The sequence below is a fragment of the Bombus pascuorum genome, chromosome 17, assembly GCF_905332965.1.
Source record: "Bombus pascuorum chromosome 17, iyBomPasc1.1, whole genome shotgun sequence".
NCBI classification, from domain to species: Eukaryota; Metazoa; Arthropoda; class Insecta; order Hymenoptera; family Apidae; genus Bombus; species Bombus pascuorum.
In genome coordinates this window covers 1,139,658-1,160,667 of record NC_083504.1, presented here as the reverse complement: position 1 = coordinate 1,160,667, position 21,010 = coordinate 1,139,658, and the positions used below count along the sequence as shown (strand labels likewise).

At 36.1% G+C, this 21,010-nt stretch overlaps 1 protein-coding gene across 7 annotated transcripts in view; it reads right to left on the bottom strand.

The window, feature by feature from the left end:
- LOC132915408 (tyrosine-protein kinase Btk) overlaps positions 1-21,010 on the bottom strand; it is a 358,897-nt gene that overhangs the window by 100,718 nt on the left and 237,169 nt on the right. Inside the window, exon 1 of one of the 7 annotated variants that reach the window (XM_060975189.1) lies at positions 3,999-4,638. The exons of the other annotated variants lie outside the window; for them this stretch is intronic. Within the exon in view, the coding sequence (XP_060831172.1) occupies positions 3,999-4,101 (103 nt within the window). The 5' untranslated portion in view covers positions 4,102-4,638. Of the gene's footprint in view, positions 1-3,998; positions 4,639-21,010 lie in introns of those variants that run through there. 7 annotated transcript variants of the gene reach the window in all.

The following is a 21,010-nucleotide window of genomic DNA, read 5'->3' as shown; positions in this document are numbered from 1 at the left end:
ATATGCTTGATATTTGAAAGATGTACCTTTTTCCAAGATGGTATGTAAATATGTTGAAGAATTTCTTGCTTATTTCCAAAGTAATATCTTAAAACGATATTTAATATTTCGTAGCGTTTCGTACATTCGCAATTTTGACAATAGCAACATGCGAAAAGCGGTCTAAAAGCGGAAAGAAAGTCTCGAAATGAGACGTACTCTACCGTTTCCATAACCTACACGCGACTCTGACATCTACTTTGAATATTACACGTGTCGAACGAGACTCGTCGAAATACCAAGTAACCTTCGCTATTCCAATCAACTCGTACACGAGCACATTTCCGGCCGCCCGCTCAATTTCGTCTGAAATTGCACGCGCCATGAAAAAATAAATTATTTGTCAGCCATAAAAATGTCCCGTCTGCCACCTATAGGTCCAGGCACCATTTTTTCACCAGCTATAATCTAACACGGACAGAAACGAAAATGGCCGACAGACACGCGAAGTCTAATAGAAGCTCAACGCACTATTACGTTATCCTATTGGTGTGTTAATTAACGATAGAATAAATTCCAGAAACTTTTTATTTTTAGTATATCTAAAAATTGGCAAGCGCTGCTTTTAGAAAAATCAATTTTAACAAAAATGTAAATATGATTGGTACAGTGAGTAGTAGAAAAATATTAATACAGGTTAGGTTTTCCTGTGAAACACACAATTTGTTTCGTAACATATATACTTTTGTGTAAAAAATTTCAACGTTTCGTAATTTATTAGCTTGAAGAAGCTGTATAATAACACGTACATATTCGATCGTGTTTTTAACAAAATTTCACATTTCGATTAGAATTTCTCTTCAATAATCGTAATTAGCTCGTAATAATTACTTGTTTGAAATTAATCGAGTTCGAAGCTTGTTACGGGTTTGAGTAACCGTTTGACTCGTCCCTTTGGAAGTAACTACACGTTAGTACATTAGATATGGAGAATGGCGGATGAATTGGAACGAAGAGTACAGGACAGAATGGCGCTCTTGACATTAGGCGTGGCAAGAAAGTTGCGATTCCTTTCTCGTAAGAGTGCACGGTATCGTGACGGTAATGTGTTCGATTGTAGTTGCTTCGTGCCGTGGAAATTATCGTAGCGGTCGCATAAACAGTTTGTTTTAGTCGTAATGGTGTTTGTATGCATCGCAACTAACTTTCAAGACTTTAGTTTCAACGAACAATAGATTAAGATTTCAATTAGAATTTCTCTCTCCTTTCAACAGGAAGCAGGACCGTTAACGTCTCTGATGAATCGAAAAGAAAAATCATACAGACGATTATTTTGTAATATTCTCGTTAAGTTTGAGAAATTTTCGAATGATAGAGGAACGCGATTAAACTGAAATGATCCGTAGCAGCATCGAATTGCGAAAGGTAATCGAATGAAACTTTGTATCTTTTATATTCAGCAAGAATCAATCACACGAAACATCCACACGAAATCAAATCTGCCATCTGAAAAAAATTGCACCGAACAATGTAGAAAATTACCGAAGAATCCACGTTTTCTACCAATTGCACAATCTACCGTGTTTTGACCTTTCCATACGATCCCTCTCTCCGTTTATTTCTCGGCTACAATCGCTCGTGCGCGTTACATAAAATTCAATAATTACCCAATGATTGGCATCGAATTCGAATTCGATATACGTATCTGTATTCGATCGTTTCTATCGATCGCGATATCACGTGTCCGTCTGCGGGCGTCGAAAACAAGAAAGTTGTGTGCTCTCATGCGCGTCTCATGGTGTCTGTGTGACCTTTCGTGTTTTGCGTAATCGATATTCCAATATGAATACAATCGAGCGAGGCGCGTGGATGCTTTCGACCGAGATAAGCCGGAGAACGGCGAAAAAACGCGGCGAAGAAATCGATCGAGCATCTGGTCGATCTTTCTTACAACCCTCGATCGATTCTCCGTGTATTACGTAAAATCAAGTTTACATAACCTACAACAAATTTTGAAGATTACGATTCATATCGATTTTAAGCGTGGTTCGCCGACGATAAATTTCACGTTTATATACAACACTGTTATGTGTCTAAAAGTAATTTCCGACGATTCGCCAGCGTGTAGTTCGAATTCAAAAACACAGTGAAACGATGCCTCGAACATTGTAGTGTACAACAGCGTTAAGCGCGAAAACTCGAGCCGGCAAACCTTTCGAGTCTTTTACACGAAGATAAATTTGTTATTAGAATGATTTGTTACTTAGATTTGTTATTATAGTGATTTAACGATTATATAGTTATTAAGTCATCATGCAACGTTTATATGCAAATTTCACCACCAGCGATGCAAACGTGATTGTAATTTGACAAATAACACTTGCAAGGCCGCATATAAACGAGCAATGTAACATGGTTTTCAATTTGGCAAGTATATATTTTTAAGGCTTGTTAAAGGCGAACAACGCGAAATCGTTGAAATTTCGTAATTGTAACGCTACGCAATTTCGTAGCTTTATATTTTCAATAGTAGGATTACAAGCTTGTGTGCGTTGAACCATTATGCCCGATACAGACCACGTGTTGTGTCGAGATTTCGCGTGTTATAGCGATACCGTGTGCACTTTGACGAACTAATATCTTTAACAATAATGTTAGTATTTTGAATACAATTTAATAATACTATCAACGCGTTAAATGCCGTGCTATTTTATCGCGACTATTAACTCACTATCACTCATTTACACCGATATTCGATTCTTATAGGAAATTATTAAAATTACTATTCTGGCAATATATTCCGCTGCAAAGCGGAATATTTTTGACGTTGAGAAGCGAAAATGAGATTTATAAGGAAAAAACGTTTAGAATTATGGGAATCGGTCGCTTGATTTACGGCTAATAAAACAACGTTGTCGCGATTAATAAACCGAAGGAAATTTGATCGCTTTCCTGGCACTCGCAATACACGCGTTTGGCTTTTACCAAACGTTTGAGATAAGCAATTATCATGGCTCGCTATCGTGTTTGGTGCCAAATCGATACTGTAAGATCTGATAAACCTTAAACGTTTAATTGTATAGTCGATACGCCTAATTTCCGAAAAGCTGCTTTCTTACAGTTACGACATTTATCTTGCGTAAAATTAAATAAAATCGAAAGTAATTTTCCACATTGAAACTGAATATCTTCATTTCTTATTCGATGAACAACTTCCTTATGATTCAGAATTTGAACATTAGCAATATATTTAATAATTATGAATTTCCTATTCTTAAAAAAAAAAAAAAAAAAAAAAAAAAAAAAAATTGTTGAAATTAAACACTTTGAAGTTAAAAGTTGTCGATACAATATCTAATTATGAATTTATTATCCGGTAAAAAGAACAATTAATCTTAAAATAAACACCACAGAATTGAAAAATTGGCAATATCATTTATAATGATTTACGGTTTAGAGTCTTAAACCAAAATTCTTAAATTTAAGCTCGTCTATGTGTTAGGTTATCCGAAAAGTTAGGTTATCCAAAAATAAAATGACAATAGATGAACAACAATTTCTGTTTTATATTATTTTATTGAATTAGGTATGATCCATTTCGTTCTATTTCTATTATTATGTTCGTGCATAATTCAATAAACTAATATGAAACAAAAAACATTGTGCGTCTATTATTTCCTTATAAAACGAAAGAAATTTTTCTGACAACCTAATATAAAGTATGAAGGTTGGACAAAATAATTCAGACGCCTCGTATGTGTCATATACGTATGTATACATGTATATATATATATAATATATATATGTAGATAAATATATGTATATGTATATATATATATATTTTTTGTCCAATCCCTGTTTCCCTCTTTATTGCTAAAATTTTTAACTTTTCAGTGTAGAAGATACTTTCTGAATTTATAAAGAAATATGGCACTTAGAAATTGTTTAAATATAATATTAGAACACAGTGGAGACACGTAGGATGAAATACGAGTAGATTAAAAATAATTGAAACATACCAGAATTGGCGTGGCCGTGTCCAGCGCTGGTACTATTCGTCGCCGAGTGAACAGCGTTGGTCGCCGCGTTCGCGACATGCTTCAACGCGCTTATCACCATCATATCTTTTATCACACTTGAATCTCCGGCTATCCCATGCAGGATATCCAGGAACACGATATCCAAATAACAATCCTCGACCAACGTAAAACCAGCCGAATTACTTTGAAACTTCCAACAATCGGAAAATCAACATCCTCACCATCTTAAAATTTCTCCATTGCGATTTTCACAACCGTGTAATGTTCGAAATATCGTTCGAATAATCAGTTTTAACGAGACTTTACAAACATCTATATTAAATCATAACTTTACTATTATTATTAAATATGCTAATGTTTATAGTATTTACTAGAATATTAAGTACTTTCCTGTGAATATATTTATGCGTTAAATTAACCTTTAGACCTAAGAACGGATTGCAATCACGAATTCGTTGAACTTCGTACTTAAGATCTCGTTGTTGGATCGTTCGCAAGTTTTATGCAACCGATCTGCACAGAAAGGTGGAAGAAGAACGCATGAAAAACGTGGGCCAAGTATAACGTAAAACGAAACAGCCGGTCGTGACTGTCGTCTAGGCTCGACTAAATCGTTCCAGCACGTAGAGAACGCGAAAGCCAGCGCTGCCACCACGCACACACACACACACACACACATATGGGAGCAAGGTGCCGCCCCTCTTCTTCTTTCGGCCTTCTTCATCGCAGTTTCACCTTCACGGAAGTCTTGTGAACCAAGCTAACGCATGTAGGTGTTGGACAACACCGGTGGATCCACTCTATTTCAGCTGGAGGCGGATGACCTGCGAACGTTACACGCCGCAGGCTTCGCGATAATCGAATTGTTAGGCTCGATGATTCTGCGTTTTCGACCTACTTCATCTGACCTAGTCCAGACATCCCTGTGATATCCTTTTCCTGGACCAATGAGCGTGTACACTTTCAGAGAGATATGTAATGAGGTTATAAAGTAAAGCATTGTGTACTATAACACAGCAATATGGTACAATAACACGTTGGATGTCAGGGTTATACAGTGACTACAAAAAGTATTCACATATACTCTTATTTTGCAACGAAGTGTCTTTTTATTTGCTTCTACGTTTAATTTTCATAATATCAAAGCTTTGTTGTCGCATGAAAGTACTGTCGGGTGGTACGACGTTTAATGTACTTGGGTTTAATTAATTAGCGTGAACGCCATGATAAGTAGAATGATGTGCAAACACTTTTTTACATCTTCATGCTTCTTCAGTTTTGATAGAGATGCATCGTGCTGTCTCATGCACGCGTTTAGAGATTTATTTCTGCATTGATATATGCTTCCGATAAATCGTTGTGAAATTTGCATATAAACGTTGGATGATGGTTTCACTCGTAACTGGTAAAGTGGGACCTATCAGACTTCAGTCATTCTTATTTTTATATGCGGAAAAAATGTGAAATTTCTATATGATGAAAACTTCCACGATTTAAATTTCAATAATTTAAATTTCTGTATAAAGAATACCAAATAATCACGTACTTTTAGAATGTAGGGAATTTTTTTAAATATATTACGAACAAAAGAACAGTCCTGGAATGAGTACAGATGCTTATTAACTTTAACATCTGAACAATTTTCTAACCTTATATTTCTTCCACTGACTATACATCGAGCCTTGACTCGATAGATGGCGGACAATATCGAGGCTGACAGACTTGTTTGGGGACTTCTCGTAAGAATGATCTTTTTTATGGTTTCTGTGCTAACGTGTGGTAAAGTTTCTTAAAAATAACAAGGAGTTTACTGTCTGCCAGATATCGAATTACACTGTGCCAGGTTTTACAAGAAATACGAGTAGCATTGAATTTGTAAATTCTATGGTTTTGGGCTTATTTCTTATTTCTTAACAGATCTAAGTTGTTGTCACATTTAGTAGCTGGTTCTACGTTCCTGTTTTTATTCGAAAATTATTTTCTCACACGAATCCGATCGTTTCCGAGTTTCATCAAACGTCAGGCTCAGACTCGTTGACGCAAGCGATCTGCTAAGACTGAGGTTAATAAAATTGCATTTGCGTGGATAAGTATTGGCCGCGCGAATTCCTCGACGCGAGAACCTTAACGGGGTTAATTGGTTTCCACGCGATTACACAAGTGAAGCGTCTGGGAAAAAGATACTCACGAAAACGATATTTCCTTTTTCGAGGATCTAGAAGCCAGACGAAAATCGTGGTTCACGGGGGAATTTCGCGTTAATTAGCCATTGCGATACGTATAAGGCAAGCAACCGCGATTCGTTTGATTTTCGTAATCGGCATGGGTCACCGGTTTCGATTCGTGGAACACCCGTCCTTTTTCTCGATCGAACCGTTTGACACTAATTTGTTCACAGATATTTTTCGCGGCTTGGTGTACTATTTAATTTTATCTGAATTTCATTAATAACTTTGATGTAGAATTTTGTTTGTTGGTTTTCTGAAAGTCAGCGAATCATATGTACACACATTAAGTATAATGTCAGGAATTTTGTATTTGATTAAGCAGTTCCAGTAACTGCGTTCGACTTGTGTACACGTTGATGCAAAACTTTATTTCGGTGCTGCTAACGCGTGTACTCGTCATGTAAAATAAAAAGTTACCATTTACTATAAAATTTCAAAATTTTAGTAAAAAGTGATATGAATGACATTTAGTGATATGTTTCTTGTATACTTTTAGTAAAATTGTGTATTTTATAAAAAAGAATTATTTGATTACTGTTTTTTATAAATTGAATATAAATAAAAGGTTATTTTCACCAATGTATTGGCTGTTCCCCGAATTCTTTTGTGTATTTTATTTTATTATCTTTTGACAATTTTTAAGCTTTTAATAACAATACCTTTTTTCAACAATGAATTGTTAATTTTTTATCGAATAAAAATGTAATCTATCCTTGTTCTGCATCACTTATGTCGTAAAATTTATAATAGGAGATATTACTAGAGATATTACTAGGAGAATTAATTAGATATTTATGTTATCATGCATTTCTTCTTTATCGGATTATCTAATTTTATAAAAACTAATATAATTTCACAATCTTAGGAAAAGTCATTTTTCCTTTTCATGATTTATACAAGAACAATTCTACTCAAAAAATGAATTATGGAATAGACAGTATATCCTTTATCCTGCATTCCCTATTTTCCAATTTTCTCTATTTTCTTTTCAAGCTTAATTTTCAATAAAACCTGTCTGTTCTCTACCTAACCCTGCAATATAATCAAATACTCTTACGTATACACAAATATAACCAGTGAATAAAGCACTAATAAAAAGCTGCATATATCACTCGATAACAGGTTAATCGCTAAAACTATCTTTACCTTCCAGTAAATACAAAAAGCAGAGAAAACGTGTATCGTCTTATCGATCGGATTCTGAAAACTAAACGAAAACGTTTGACACAAAAGCCATCAACCACCGTTGCATCGAAGAGTTTGTCGTCCCCAGGCGATAATCCGTCGAGCGATCGGTGGTCTGTTTACTTCGGTAACGTTACTCGATACTCTGGTGGTAACCCAAGAGCAAACTGAGTGCCGACGGGCTGCGTGCCCGCACGATCTTTCATTCGAATTAATACGGCACCAGACGCTGGGTATCGTGCGCGGTTGGTGAACGGAGGCAAGAGTCGAGTTTCATTTGCACAGGTAAAGCTCCCGTGAGCCAGGCAGGTGAACAAATCGAGGAACAAGAAAAATATTACGCGACCACCTACCTTACCGCTTGTTGCACAGCCATATCCTTCTTTCTCGCCACGCTGCTGACATGATTTTACTTTTCAACGTTACGCCGTGCTACGGAGCGGTACAAAAGTAGTGCGCGATCCAACGTTTCCATATATCTCCTATATTTGAAGAGAAAAATCGGTGGAAAAAAATTCCGCGAGCATTCCATGGTAATGGCAGTGTGGGAACCAAGTGTCGGATTTAATTGTTTATCAAGGAACAGTCCTGTTTCATAATCGCTGAAACGCGCTAATAAACGTAAAATGCACAATGCTTAATGTTACGTCGTACATTATACAAAGCTTGAAATTAAAGTGACATTTATGTGGAAGTGATGTAACATATGTAATATAACAAAAAATGTAATAAATGGATAGACACAATACGTATTAGCACGTAGTGATTGATTTTGATGATAGTGATCGACCACGCTGCTCCAGGGTCAAGATTAGTTGGGATGAGATCGCACATCAAAGAATTTATATTTCAAATTCCTTTTTATCGTCTTATAGATAGCTAAAAAATAAAATTCTTATAGTAGGAACGAAATACAAATGTCCATATGAAAAACCAATTTACTATCGTACAAAATTCAAATCATATTTTACGTTAATTTCCAACTGCAACTTTGTCATAATTTCTCCAATACTTTTTCTTCGGTTACATCGAACCTCGCAATTAAAATTATAATTATAACTCGCAAAGCGGTCCGTAATTCATATTCAGAGTGAAATTTTTCATTGAAGTATCTCAATTACGAAGAATTCAATACATTTCTATTTCGCTATTTGAGAATCATTTCTCCATTGTAGCAGCACTCGACAACAAAACTTTCCAACGGTTTCGTCGGTACAAAGTATATCACCGAAGCGTAAATACCGACAGGCCTAATGAGCCATCGATATCCCTACGGTCCTTTCGTCGAATATTTGGAAGAAGGCGTACGTGGCAACAGTTGCGGACGCCTAACGAACGCGTGCGTAGTGGGGATATTGAGGGGTGACAAAAAGAAACAAATCAGATCAGGAAAACAGTTGAGTTCTAACCGAGAAGTAAGAATAGTCAGTTGGAATCGAGAGTTGTACGTAAAGAGTGGAAAGCGAGAATCGTTAATAAATATATTGTAGGAAATAATATAGTGCTAGTAGGTTTGGTAATGGTATGATTTGTTACAATATCGTTTGATGCTACGTCAGTTTATGTTTACGCAGTCACCATTCGTCACTAATTACTTTCGCAACAATGCTTCTCTTTTTTAAACACTGACAACACACACTCAATATCCTCCAGGCAATCCGTCCACGATACTACTATACTACAATACTGTTAAACTCCACCGAGTATTTCTCTGGCACCCTACACGTCCTACACCAAATTCACCTCACCATATTGCGTAAAGTGACTTCCAGTTTCAGTATCGTATATTATTAACAAAAAATATATGAGAAGTAAATTGAACGTTGTTCTCCCACGCGAGTTTTCAATTTTTCATCACGTCACTTTTGCATCCACCTATCGAACTCAGGCTGCGTGCGAAATAAATAATATGCAACTGGAACGCTGTTCCAGTGTATCTCCTCATGCATATTCCAATACTTCCAGTTAGAGACAGATGCGGAAGATTCCCGGCGTTTCCTCACGGGGCACCGTAAATTTTTACGATTACATTCTATTCCAGGCATGCTTCACGCTCAGCGATAACAATGTAGCAGCACATGAGTCAACGGAAGATGCGAAGAGACTCGTATTGTTGTGCCTTGCAGTGCCAACGTTGGTTTGGTTTGCTAGGTCTGAAGGTAAACAAACTCCGAACAAAACATTATCGCTGTTATTTCTAATCGTCAACTGGAGTTACATGGAGTTACAGAACTTTTTGTAATACCACCGGTCGATACAAATAGACGAACGTGCTCTGTAGGACAATCATTATAGCGAGAGACACAATCGAATAGCGACCGTAGAGTCGAACAGTAGCATTGAGCGAGCGACGATTACGACCGGCGAACACTATCCCTGTGCTTGTATTTAAAGTGATTTTAATATACACTAATGAATGTGTGTGGGAATAAGTGTGTGCGCAGCGTGTGGTAAAACAGAAAAATGCAACTGTTGCGTACGTATGGTGATAAAAAAGATGGCGGGACAAAGAGAGTGCTAAGACGCGTGCAGTGTGTATCTACAAATATCTTGTAAATCACATATTAAATACATCTGAAACTATTTTAATATCATTTCTACATGTAATGTGAGTATTCCTATACATTTATTTCGGCGACTAAGATCCACAATTCTCAACACAATTCACCTCAACAATAATGTTATCGTTCACTTCGCTTATCGCGAATTTCTCGTGGATTGACCAGCTTTTGCCAAACCGCAAAACAAGATTCGCGGTTATAGTAATAAACGGCCCGTATTTAATGAAACTGAGAAGATCGGAGGACGAAGAGTATATTGGAACAGTAGCAAAGCACTATCCTCCTCTTTCCTCGGTTCTCCTTCCTCTCGAAATCGAATCCCATCAGCGTCACCGTCCAAGTGGCTTCACTTCAAAATTCAATGATCTTCTCGAGCTTTCCGAGCACGAGCCACCGCGGACAGAATCACCGCCCAGATATATCAACCTCGGGTCACTTCTTTCTCCGTTCCTCCATTCTATTATCGGTAGAGAATATACGCGTTGTTCGGGAGGAATGATAACTCGCGCCGGAACAACCGACGAGAATTCTTTCTCAAGAGTCCTTGCTCTTCTCCGGCAGCTTGATTTCGAAATTAGAATTTTTTCCATTTTCTTCGGGATTAAATTTGAAATTTATAAATTTGAATTTTAAAATAGAATTTGCTCGATTGTATCTTTCGCTTTTAATCGATTCTTCAAGTACCAGCAGTATTTTTATAAATCGTTCCATACAAACGGAAGAAAGTAGCAAAATTAAATACGATAGCGTTAATAATAGAATAATAAAATATATATCGGTTAAGTAAAAATAGTTAATGAATAAGAATATTAGACAAATGAATATTATAATTTTCGAATGAAATTTGATTTGTCTCGATTGGATATCTTTGGTTCGATTGGATATCCATAACAAAATTAATGAATATTGATCGATATAATGAAATATAGGAACAGTAATATTTCGGGAAGTATGTAAAATGGTATAAAACTAAGGTAGTAAAAAAGTATATTAAATTATCAAAAAGATGCAAAGCTACGTTTCATAAAAAAAAAAAAAAAGTATGGGGAAACTACGTTCCATAGAATAAATGCATAAAACTACATGTTTAGTCGCAGAAATAGCAGAAAAGATTATTAAAAAATATTAATAATTATTGTTGCATATTATGTTCTCTAACTCATGATTATTGTAAAATATGTAATATATATTAGAATATTTTTCTACTATATAAGCCATATGTTATACATTTTTAATTATTAAAAAATTACTAATTACATTGTCGTTATCATCATATAACTATAAAATGTCTCATTGTAAGATACCCTGTGTCTTTGTCTCTCACAACGTCACCAAGGTTAAATACGTGCAGCAATATCATCAATCAGTGTCACACAGTACGTACTGGTACGTGCCCTCGTATCTCGTTTCTTTCCTACAAAACTTTAATCACATGCTGGTTTCTTCACCTGTTTTTTTCTCGGCATCTTTAAAATTCTACAATTCCAAGAAACATATAACTACAAAAAAAAACCGCTACGATATTATATATATATTTACAATATCCATATATTACAATATTATATATATATTTCTATCAAACTACAGGAATCATTATACGTTTCATAACTATAGAACCACCCAGTAGCATTTAATTTTGGTATGTTGTATTATATATCTTTGTACGTTAAACAATTTGTTCTTTCTTCTTCCCCAAAAGGAACAGATTGTATTACTTCGGGAAAAAAAAGTAGAAAGTTAGTTCGTTCTTCCTTCACAACTATATTTGGTTGGCAACTAAGTTGGCAAGTAAGTTGCGGATGTTGTCATTAGATGGTAATGACAAAATCCGCAACCACTTAGTTGCCAACCCAATACAGCGTAACAGAATATTTCATTACACAAAAACGGAGAATGCAATTACTTAAGAACTAATTTTAATATAGTTTTATAGTTACGAGTATACTGCGGATTTTGATGCATTTAGAGGAAATCTGAAAGTGGAAAATTGCACAGGATGCACGCAATATGAGACGATATATTAAATATTCAAAGTATAGTGCCTTTTATAATACTCGATAGCTAAAACAATTTTTCTACCGAGATTCTACTTTTCTAATTATATTCAAAATAAATATGAATATGCGTAAAAATTCGCATTTAGAGACGCAACGCTATCACAGACGACTCGTATCGTCTTAATGACTATCGTGTAAGAAAATAACGTGTAATAAAAATCGTGGACTGTTTTATCAACCGTGTATCTGCACTATATTTCATCATCTCTATTCTTCTCGAACCGTGACAGGGTCTATTACGTTTCATTACTCGTGGTGGAATCGAGGCGATTCGTTACGGCAGAGGCGACATCTCGATTCTCGATTGCGATCGGCCATGAAAAATTAGCAAATGGACAGTAGGAGCGTAATTTTCCGGCCGTCTGATTTTCCAAGCCGAGAATTCACCGGCAACTTAATGCGATACGAAGTTGAGGCGTTGCAGGCGCAAATGAAATTACGAGTTGCCGGCCCCCAGGTATCGAACTTCCGGCTGTAAAGGGGCCGAGAAAACTTGCACCGGCCGATTAGTTCGCCGAAGTTAGCTCGTTGCATATTACGCGTGATAAAAACTTGCTTTAACGAACCTTGAATATACGATGCTCGGTTATTGCGTATTTCTGGCTGTTCTGATGATAGTTGCAAACTGGTCAAATATAATTCCTTTGTTCCTTCGTGATTACGTAATTTATGAAACTATTAACTTAATACCCAGCTGGTACATTGATGAATTCTTTTTAATAGCTTGCGTTTTGTTCCCAAGTTCAAAAATGTGGAAAGTTAAAATTGAATTCGAAGAAAGTATGAAAAAATTTGGATTTAAATTTTATTCGCATTCGAATTTGTTACGAAGATTTATATTTAAATTCGAAGATCTGAATTTTCACGTGAAAATTGGAATTTATATCTAAAAATGACAAATCTCAATTTCAAGACTTGGGTTTGTAGATTAATTTATTATATGAATTTACATTTAAATTTGAGAACTTGAACTTGAGTCTGAACATTTGAATTTGTATTTAGAATTTTAAACTTATATTTGGAAACTTGAATTTCAGCCAGAGTTTCAATTTAGTGTCTGATAATCTTGTGTTCATCAAGCATTCTGGCATATATGTACAGTTCGCAGGACTTGATTAGTCCGACAGAGTGTTACAGGAGACTCGTGTAATTCTCTTCACAAATTCCTCTAGACGATTTGGCCTTTCAACTTGCCCCTAACAAGCAGCCAAACGATATTTTATGACCATCCACTTTTCCTCTATCTTCATATTTACCTATAAAATATGATTTTAAACTTCTTCCTACGTTTATCCACTTACCTATCCTATCTATCTTTCTCACCTAACCTCATTAACCTATTTTTTAAACAAACTTTTCTTCCTCTTCAAACTAAACATCAACATCAACAGTATACCATCCCATTTGAAAAATTAGAATACGAAAACAAATTTCATGCGAGAGCTAGCAACGCGTCGTGCATCCGGCAGCTCAAGTTTCCCATTTCCAAGAGAAACATTTGAGAACTGTATCGATAAGCAGAAAACAAAGGATAAGAGGTTCAGCGAAAAGAAAGTAAAAGGAGCAAGGGCTGGCGTTTTTGAGGAACCTACTTTTCCCGTGCCAAGACAAAGATTCACGGCTGTAGTGGGGGAAGAGGAGAGGCAATTTCTTCTAAAAGGCTGTTATCCGGCGGCTTCGATTCCTTTCGAGACTAGACACGGCCCGGATACAAGTTTCAACGGCGCAAGATGGCTGGCGACGGTCTCGCGAGCAGAACACGAGTCTTAGCTCGCGAACTCAGCACTTTGCCACGAGAACCTATCTCCACCAACCGCTCTCACCAACGTCCAATTAAATGTACGAAGATTACCGCAGCCGCTAACTTTGAGTGCTACACGAATCGTTTCTCTTCCTTTCGATCCAGAGTTCGGTTCTGCTTTCAGCGAACGAATATATTGGGTTGACAACTAAGTGAGTGCGGGTTTTGTCATTACCACCTAATGACAAAATCCGCAATCACTTAGTTGCCCAATAGAATTTTTTATGGGAGACAGATCTTTGCGTTTTAGGTTATGTGATAGCAGAGAGTTTTTAAATTTTGTTAAACTTCGAAAGAGATACGTCGCACTTCTTCAAAGTTTTCATTGATTTGTGTATAGCTATGTACTTGATAATATATATATTGTATATTGTAGATAAAAGTATACTGGGAGCAAAAGTATTAACACAGTCGTATTTATTATAGCATTTACATACTAATTGATTAGATCGTAAGAGACTGTATTTACCTCGAGGTTTGCTATTATTTATGCCACCTTCTTGCGACAAATAAAAGTTGGTCGTTTGTTCTTTTCTTTCCTTCTTCTACTTTTCTTTTAGGGGGGGGGGTCGAACGTTAATGATACAACCAGTTAATGAAAACCAATTTCCATTTGTCGCAAGAAGGTGGCATAAATAATAGCAAACCTCGAGGTAAATTCAATCTCTTACGATTTAATCAATTAGTATGCAAAATGCTACAATAAATATGGGGCGGCACTTGGCAACAATGTATATCGCCGAAGCGAAGTGCCTAATGAGCTATCAATATCCCAACGGTCCTTCCCTCGAATGTTAGAGAAGAAAGCGTGCGTGGCAACGGTGGCAGACGCCTAACAAACGCGTGGATAGTGGGGATATTGAGGGGTGACAAAAAGAGAAGAATCGAATCCGATTGACAGTTAGGTTCGAACCAGGAAGCGATAAAGTCGAAGTGTAACCACGCAGTGAGATTGACTAGCGAAACCGAGAGCGATACGCGACGCGATCAAAAGAAGACACTTGTTAATAAATATATTGTTGACCTAAACAGCTAGTGATTATTTTACGCACTACATCCAATATCACCTCAAATACAACAGTGTGTTAATACTATGCTGCCACTATAAGAAACTTAAAAGTTAAAAAAGTGAAGCTGGCCAATTCGTTTCAGAGAATCTGTTTGCAATCATTTCAACTAATGAACCACTATGTTTTCGTCTATTTCAGCAAAACTAGAGGAGAAAAAAACGAGTTGAGGAAATAGGGACAGGTGAAACAATTAAATCGTCGCTAGAGTAATCAACGAATGACCAGCGGGTTAGCATTCAATTTAATTGAAACTAGAAGTTAGGGGAGGAAAATTTCTATGCTACGACCATGGAATAATACATCGTCAACGTTCAATTAAATTCTCTGGCTGTTTCTTCGCAATTCGTGGCTCGCCTTTATAATTCACTTGGCGAATTCTCCATGCCGTGGAATATGAATCGCAGCAAATAGTCCGTACAATTTTCGGTGCATAGTTCCCTGGAGGCGGCGAGCAAATTTCCCCTCGTTTCCCAGACGTTTCGCGTTTCGTGTATCGTATGTATATCCTTCCGTTGCGTGATGTACATATCGCGAATGTTTGCTCGAAACGTCGTAGAAGTTGACGCATGTCGTACAGTTCGACGTTGCCGTGAAGGAAAAGGTTGGCAACTGCAAGAGGCTAGAAATTTTATTTCTTACCTATCTCGCGTACGTTGGAAAGCTACACTCTGCAGAAAGGTTAGTAAATGAATAAAAATATGCGTGAACATGTCAAAAAGTAGATAATAAATATATATAACTAGATATTACGAGAAACTTATTTTTACTTTTAGTTTAAATTGTCTATCTTCTAGAATTTTATTTATTGCAACGAAATTTGAATTAGTGCTCGATTAAGTGAACTCAAAGAACCCTCTTGAACGATGAAATGCAATGGAACAAAATCTTGAACTATTATTAGGATTTTATCATTAGGTGGTAATGACAAAATCTGCAATCACTTAGTTGCGAACCCAATAATTTGTTGAAAAATTATCAAATTCTAAGAGAGATCTATGACTTGTAACTTGTTTGAATCGATGGTTATGTGAATATCTCATCGTAGTTTATTAAATATCGGCTTACAAAGCAATATATAACACGATTGATAACACGAAGGTTAATTACGATGAACTTTGTAACTTGTGAATTTATTAATTTTATTAATTGACTAAACACATGGAGAAAAAATAGCTGACGAATCTCTTCATCTGGACGTAAATTCCTATTGCATGAGTGAAAAATCATACCTAACTATTAGCTTGTCCCAAAAATGTCTTCCCTTATCTGTACGCAGTTGCTTCATCTGGCTATGTTGATACAAACATGAAACCTAATCTGTCAAATATTGTGGTCTTTATCTTCGATTGTCTTCTAGCTGTCGTAGGACACGTTTGCATCAAAACAAAAAATGTTGTGCATCTATTATTTTCTTCTAAAAGGAAAGAAACTTTTAGGTTAACCTAATAGAAAGAATCAGCGAGCTCTTATTACGTGAACTGTTCGTTCCGCGAGAAGTTGAGATAAATTACTGTCTACTTTCTACATTACGTACAATGTATGAGGATGAGTGATGAAAGATGAGTGGAGAAAAGAAAGTGTAAAATTTGTTCGTTTATGAGGCTTTATTCTGGAGAAAATCGAGTTTGGAAATTTATCGAGTACACGTGCACTGTGCACTCGCCTAACTGCTGGCTGAACGTGTTCGTCGAGCTCGTGGATGAAGCGTCAACGACTCCAATTTCAGACATTATTTTAGGAAAAATGAGGCATACGATGAAAAAATATTATTCTACATTTTTTACTTATCTCGCCTTATTACCACAGTATCGGCCTTTATTCGACTATAAGTTAGTCAAGTGCACGTATACTCGACATATTTTTAAACTTAATTCTCTCTGAAACGAAGTTTCAAACGAAAACACCTTAGTTTACATTTTCCACTTATTTTCGCTTCTAAAACAATGTTCTGTTTAACTATCGTCTGTGAGACGATAACCTTTTGCCTGAAGTTGTAAACGAACTGCTACCGCCACGCTCGGTGGCTTCTTATTTACGTTCGAGAAATACGTACTGCGTTCGTTGTTTGACAAGCTATCGTGATGCACAGTCTGTGTGACTAATTTACAGGTTATGTGATAATAAAATACAATAAATGATATGAAAGTAAAGTCAAAGATAAGTAATAAGTAAGTATTGGGTTGGCAACTAAGTGACTGCGGATTTTGTCATTAGGTGGTATTGACAAAACCTGCAATCACTTAGTTGCCAGCCCAATAATTTTATATTATGTTTGCTTTTTTTTTTTTTTTTTTTTTTTTTGTTACTTATCCATCAAAACGACGAAAGATGACTAAACACTTTTGAAAATACTGCGATAAAGCTGTTTGTAGTGAGCAGACTTGTGCAGTTTGTAGCAACAGAATTGACAGAATGTGAGATAATTTGAATACCTCGAAAATATCTTACAAGGATTTTACATGTACAAAGTTTCGATAAGAAAGATAAAGGATAAGTAAAATATATGTTTTATATTAATATTATATGTAAAATACATAAACACGTTAAATTGAATTGTTCTAAAAATAAGGTTATAAAAGAAGAATCTTTATTTGATATTTTTCACTTACATTTAAACATAATAGCAACTTTTTCTTTGCAAACACCATTTTTCCACTTGCGTTGTATATTTTTTTATATTACTTTTATTCGCAATTCTTTCCTGCAAGTTTCATAATTTAGTCGTCCCTAGATATAAAAATTCGTACAAGGTTCTGATTGTCACGTGCATATAACAAAAATTGGCAAACGCTTTCGAATAATACGATCTTAAGAGGAAAAAGAAAATTTATAGTGTAGATTTGCTTGCAATTGGTTAAGTGTTTTACTTGAGATATCTCGAGAGAGAGGATTCCCAGAAATTGGCCGGCTCGACTAAATATTGAAATAGGTTTCGTAAGCGGTTCTCTTCTGTTCGTTTAAAGGAAACGTGGTGTTGCGACACCTACAACTTTCTAGCTGATCCCAGGCGAACTAGTCCTTGCGTGTAACGCAACTAGTTTACAGTGACTGTAAGCGTTACAGTAAATCGATATCAGTATAAGTTTTTCAGGCACCTGTACACAGGAAAAGGACAAAAGATGAAAATCGATTTTCAACGATAGATTCGATCTATAAGAACTAATTATCTTTTCAACACAGGAAACTATTCTTATATTGGGTTGGCAAGTGATTGAAGATTTTGTCATTACCACCTAATGTTACTTAATTGTCAATAAAATCGCTGTATCCGTAAACTTTGTGACAAACGAGCCATTTAAAACTGTTTCTTAACACGATGAAAACCCAATTTTTCCACCAACTCGATAAATTATCAGGAATAGAGCTATTGAGATATGTGTAATTTTGTGTGTTACACTAGATTAGCCGCGCAATAGTGACACACATATATGAGTATGAGTGTGTGGAGTATGTGCGTGCGTAGCGTATGGTAAAACAGAAAAATGCAACTGTTGCGTACGCATGGTGATAAAAAAGATGGCGGGACAAAGAAAGTGCTAAGACGCGTGCAATGTGTATCTACGAATATCTTGTAAATCACATATTAAATACATCTGAAACTATTTTGATATCAATTCTAAGTGCAATGTAAGTATTGCTATACATTTATTTCGATTAAGATCCACAACTCTCAACAAGAGTTTCGAATTTTACAGTACAATAAAACCAATGCACGCATATTCGAACGAATTGACGTTTCGACGTACTCGATAAAAACGTCAATATATTCGGATACAGTAGCTGCAGAAATTATCGACGCATAGCCTTATCTTGCAACGAAACGTGCCTTTATCAGAGATTCTACATTTCACTTTTATAGTGGCAAATTAGTGCAGTCGTATGAAAGTATTACACCGAATTGTGCGAGATATATTTCGCCCTAATTAATTAGCGTGTAAGTGTTATAATAAATGCAGATGGTATATAAATATGTATTTTACTTTAATGGTATTGATTTCTACGAAAGTATAGCAAAGACGTTGCAGTTGTCACGTATAAGACACAAGAAATCACGAAATTGACAGATCACCGGTGATCTCCTTGCGTCGCAGTTTGAACATTTCACAAATAAGGTAAGGAATTGAACCTTAGATATAATAGTAAAATTTATTGTACGAATGCAACAGAGCAACGGTTCAGAGTGTTAGAATAGAGAATGACGAGAGCTGATTTTAGGAACGTTTATACACACTATGGGTTTGGCTCCTATGGAGGGGGTGTCGCTGAGGCCCAGCTCAGAGATGGCCATGCTGTTACTTGTTTTCTCACATTGGAACACTCTCTACGTTGTTGTTTCGATGGCCTGCGGGATGTTCGTTAGACCTTTGGTTTTTCTATCGCTAATTTATGGCTCTGTGACACAGTCTTCGAATGTTGTCTTCGTCAGAGCGTCAATTCGTCCGAATACTCGTGTAGCCATAACCTAAGCTGACAGTTGATATCGAAAAACCGAAACACGCGAAGTTCACGTCCCGTCCGTCAGTGGTCCTCGTCGTAGACAGACTTAACAAACGATCAACCCTGATTTTCTTTGTAATAGAGAACTTGTTCATTGTCGATCGTTGCTCTGTTTATCTATGGCCTGACAATGTCAGAGCCAAGACTCGCCGCCGGCATCGATCCGGCTGTAACGTGGTTCCAGGATTTTGGAGACGGTCCAAACTTCCGGGTGGAGCTTGTAGAATTTTAATTACGCCGGTGGCCAGGCCCAGACAACAAAAGGCAGCCGCGTATTCGGTACACGCGGTTTGCCCTTTTTCTCGCCATTCTATTCGCGTCTCTCCATCCCCTTCGGCTATTCTACTCGGCCGCCAAATAGGTCAGCCTTTTCGCTATTCTGTTTTCTTCCCCATTCACGTTGTCGCGGCTACGAGTATTAGCCGAATTTCCTATTTGCTCGGACGATTCGTCCGTGAATCAGCCACTTAAACGAAAATCTTTCAAACTTTCATTTGCTTCTTGTGTTTGCAAATTTAATCTTCTGCCGTTTTTTTCTCCGATTACGTTTCCGTAGCAACGTCAGCGACTAGGACAGATTTTATTCGTTAAATGGAAGAAAGAAATATTAAACGAAAGTACTTCACTCGTAAACTGTTGGGTTGGCAACAAGTGATTGCGGATTTTGTCATTAGATGGCGGCATTGACAAGACCCGCAATCACTTAGTTGCCAACCCAATATTAAATGAAATGGTACAAACTATATGTATATTGTATTTTTATTTTATTCCAGCAAGCTTGATCAATTTATTCAAACAAGATTTCATTAATGGAAATACATATATGCTGCTGAAACTGTAACGTTCCCCGATAGAGCCATGGGTTCACTTCTACTAGAACTTGTGGATCTTCGTTATTCGTGTTTCTTCAACAGTCTATTAACATTACGTATGACTTTTGATATTCACTTAAGTTGATTCATAAAAGATATAATTTATATATATATTTTATAAATATTATTATAGCGTGGAAGTGGCGATGAAAAGAAATTGCTTGAGGCTGCACAGGTAAATTTTATCGACTGAAAACTAAAGTACCGTCTGATATTATTAATATTGACAATGTATTCATCGATATATAATATATATATAATATTAATTATATGCAATATCGATGGAATACTTGTGAAAGTTTATTTACGCTATGTCATATTAAAAAGGCAATTTTCAAATGGAAGTTATTTCCATATCGTTTATGCTTTATAGAAATTATTATGAAAATTCTTTTTCATATTTCCTGCAACAAACATCGCAAGAAGACTAAAAAGGAAACACCCAATAGACCTCATAAAAGATATAACTTAGAAAAAAACGAAGCTGGCACCCCACTGGGGGTAACCACCCACATGCTATATTTATTTTTATTTTATTTTTTTTTTTTCATCAATAAGATATAACACTTTATCAAATGTCCTTCAGGACAAATTGTAAAAAAACCAAAATAAAATAAAAAAAAAAATCTTCTTGAATAGAAAAAAAAAATTAAGTTGATAAACTTCTGACGGGTGAATCTACCTATCTGAACCTATACTTCTATTACGTGAATTGTAAGT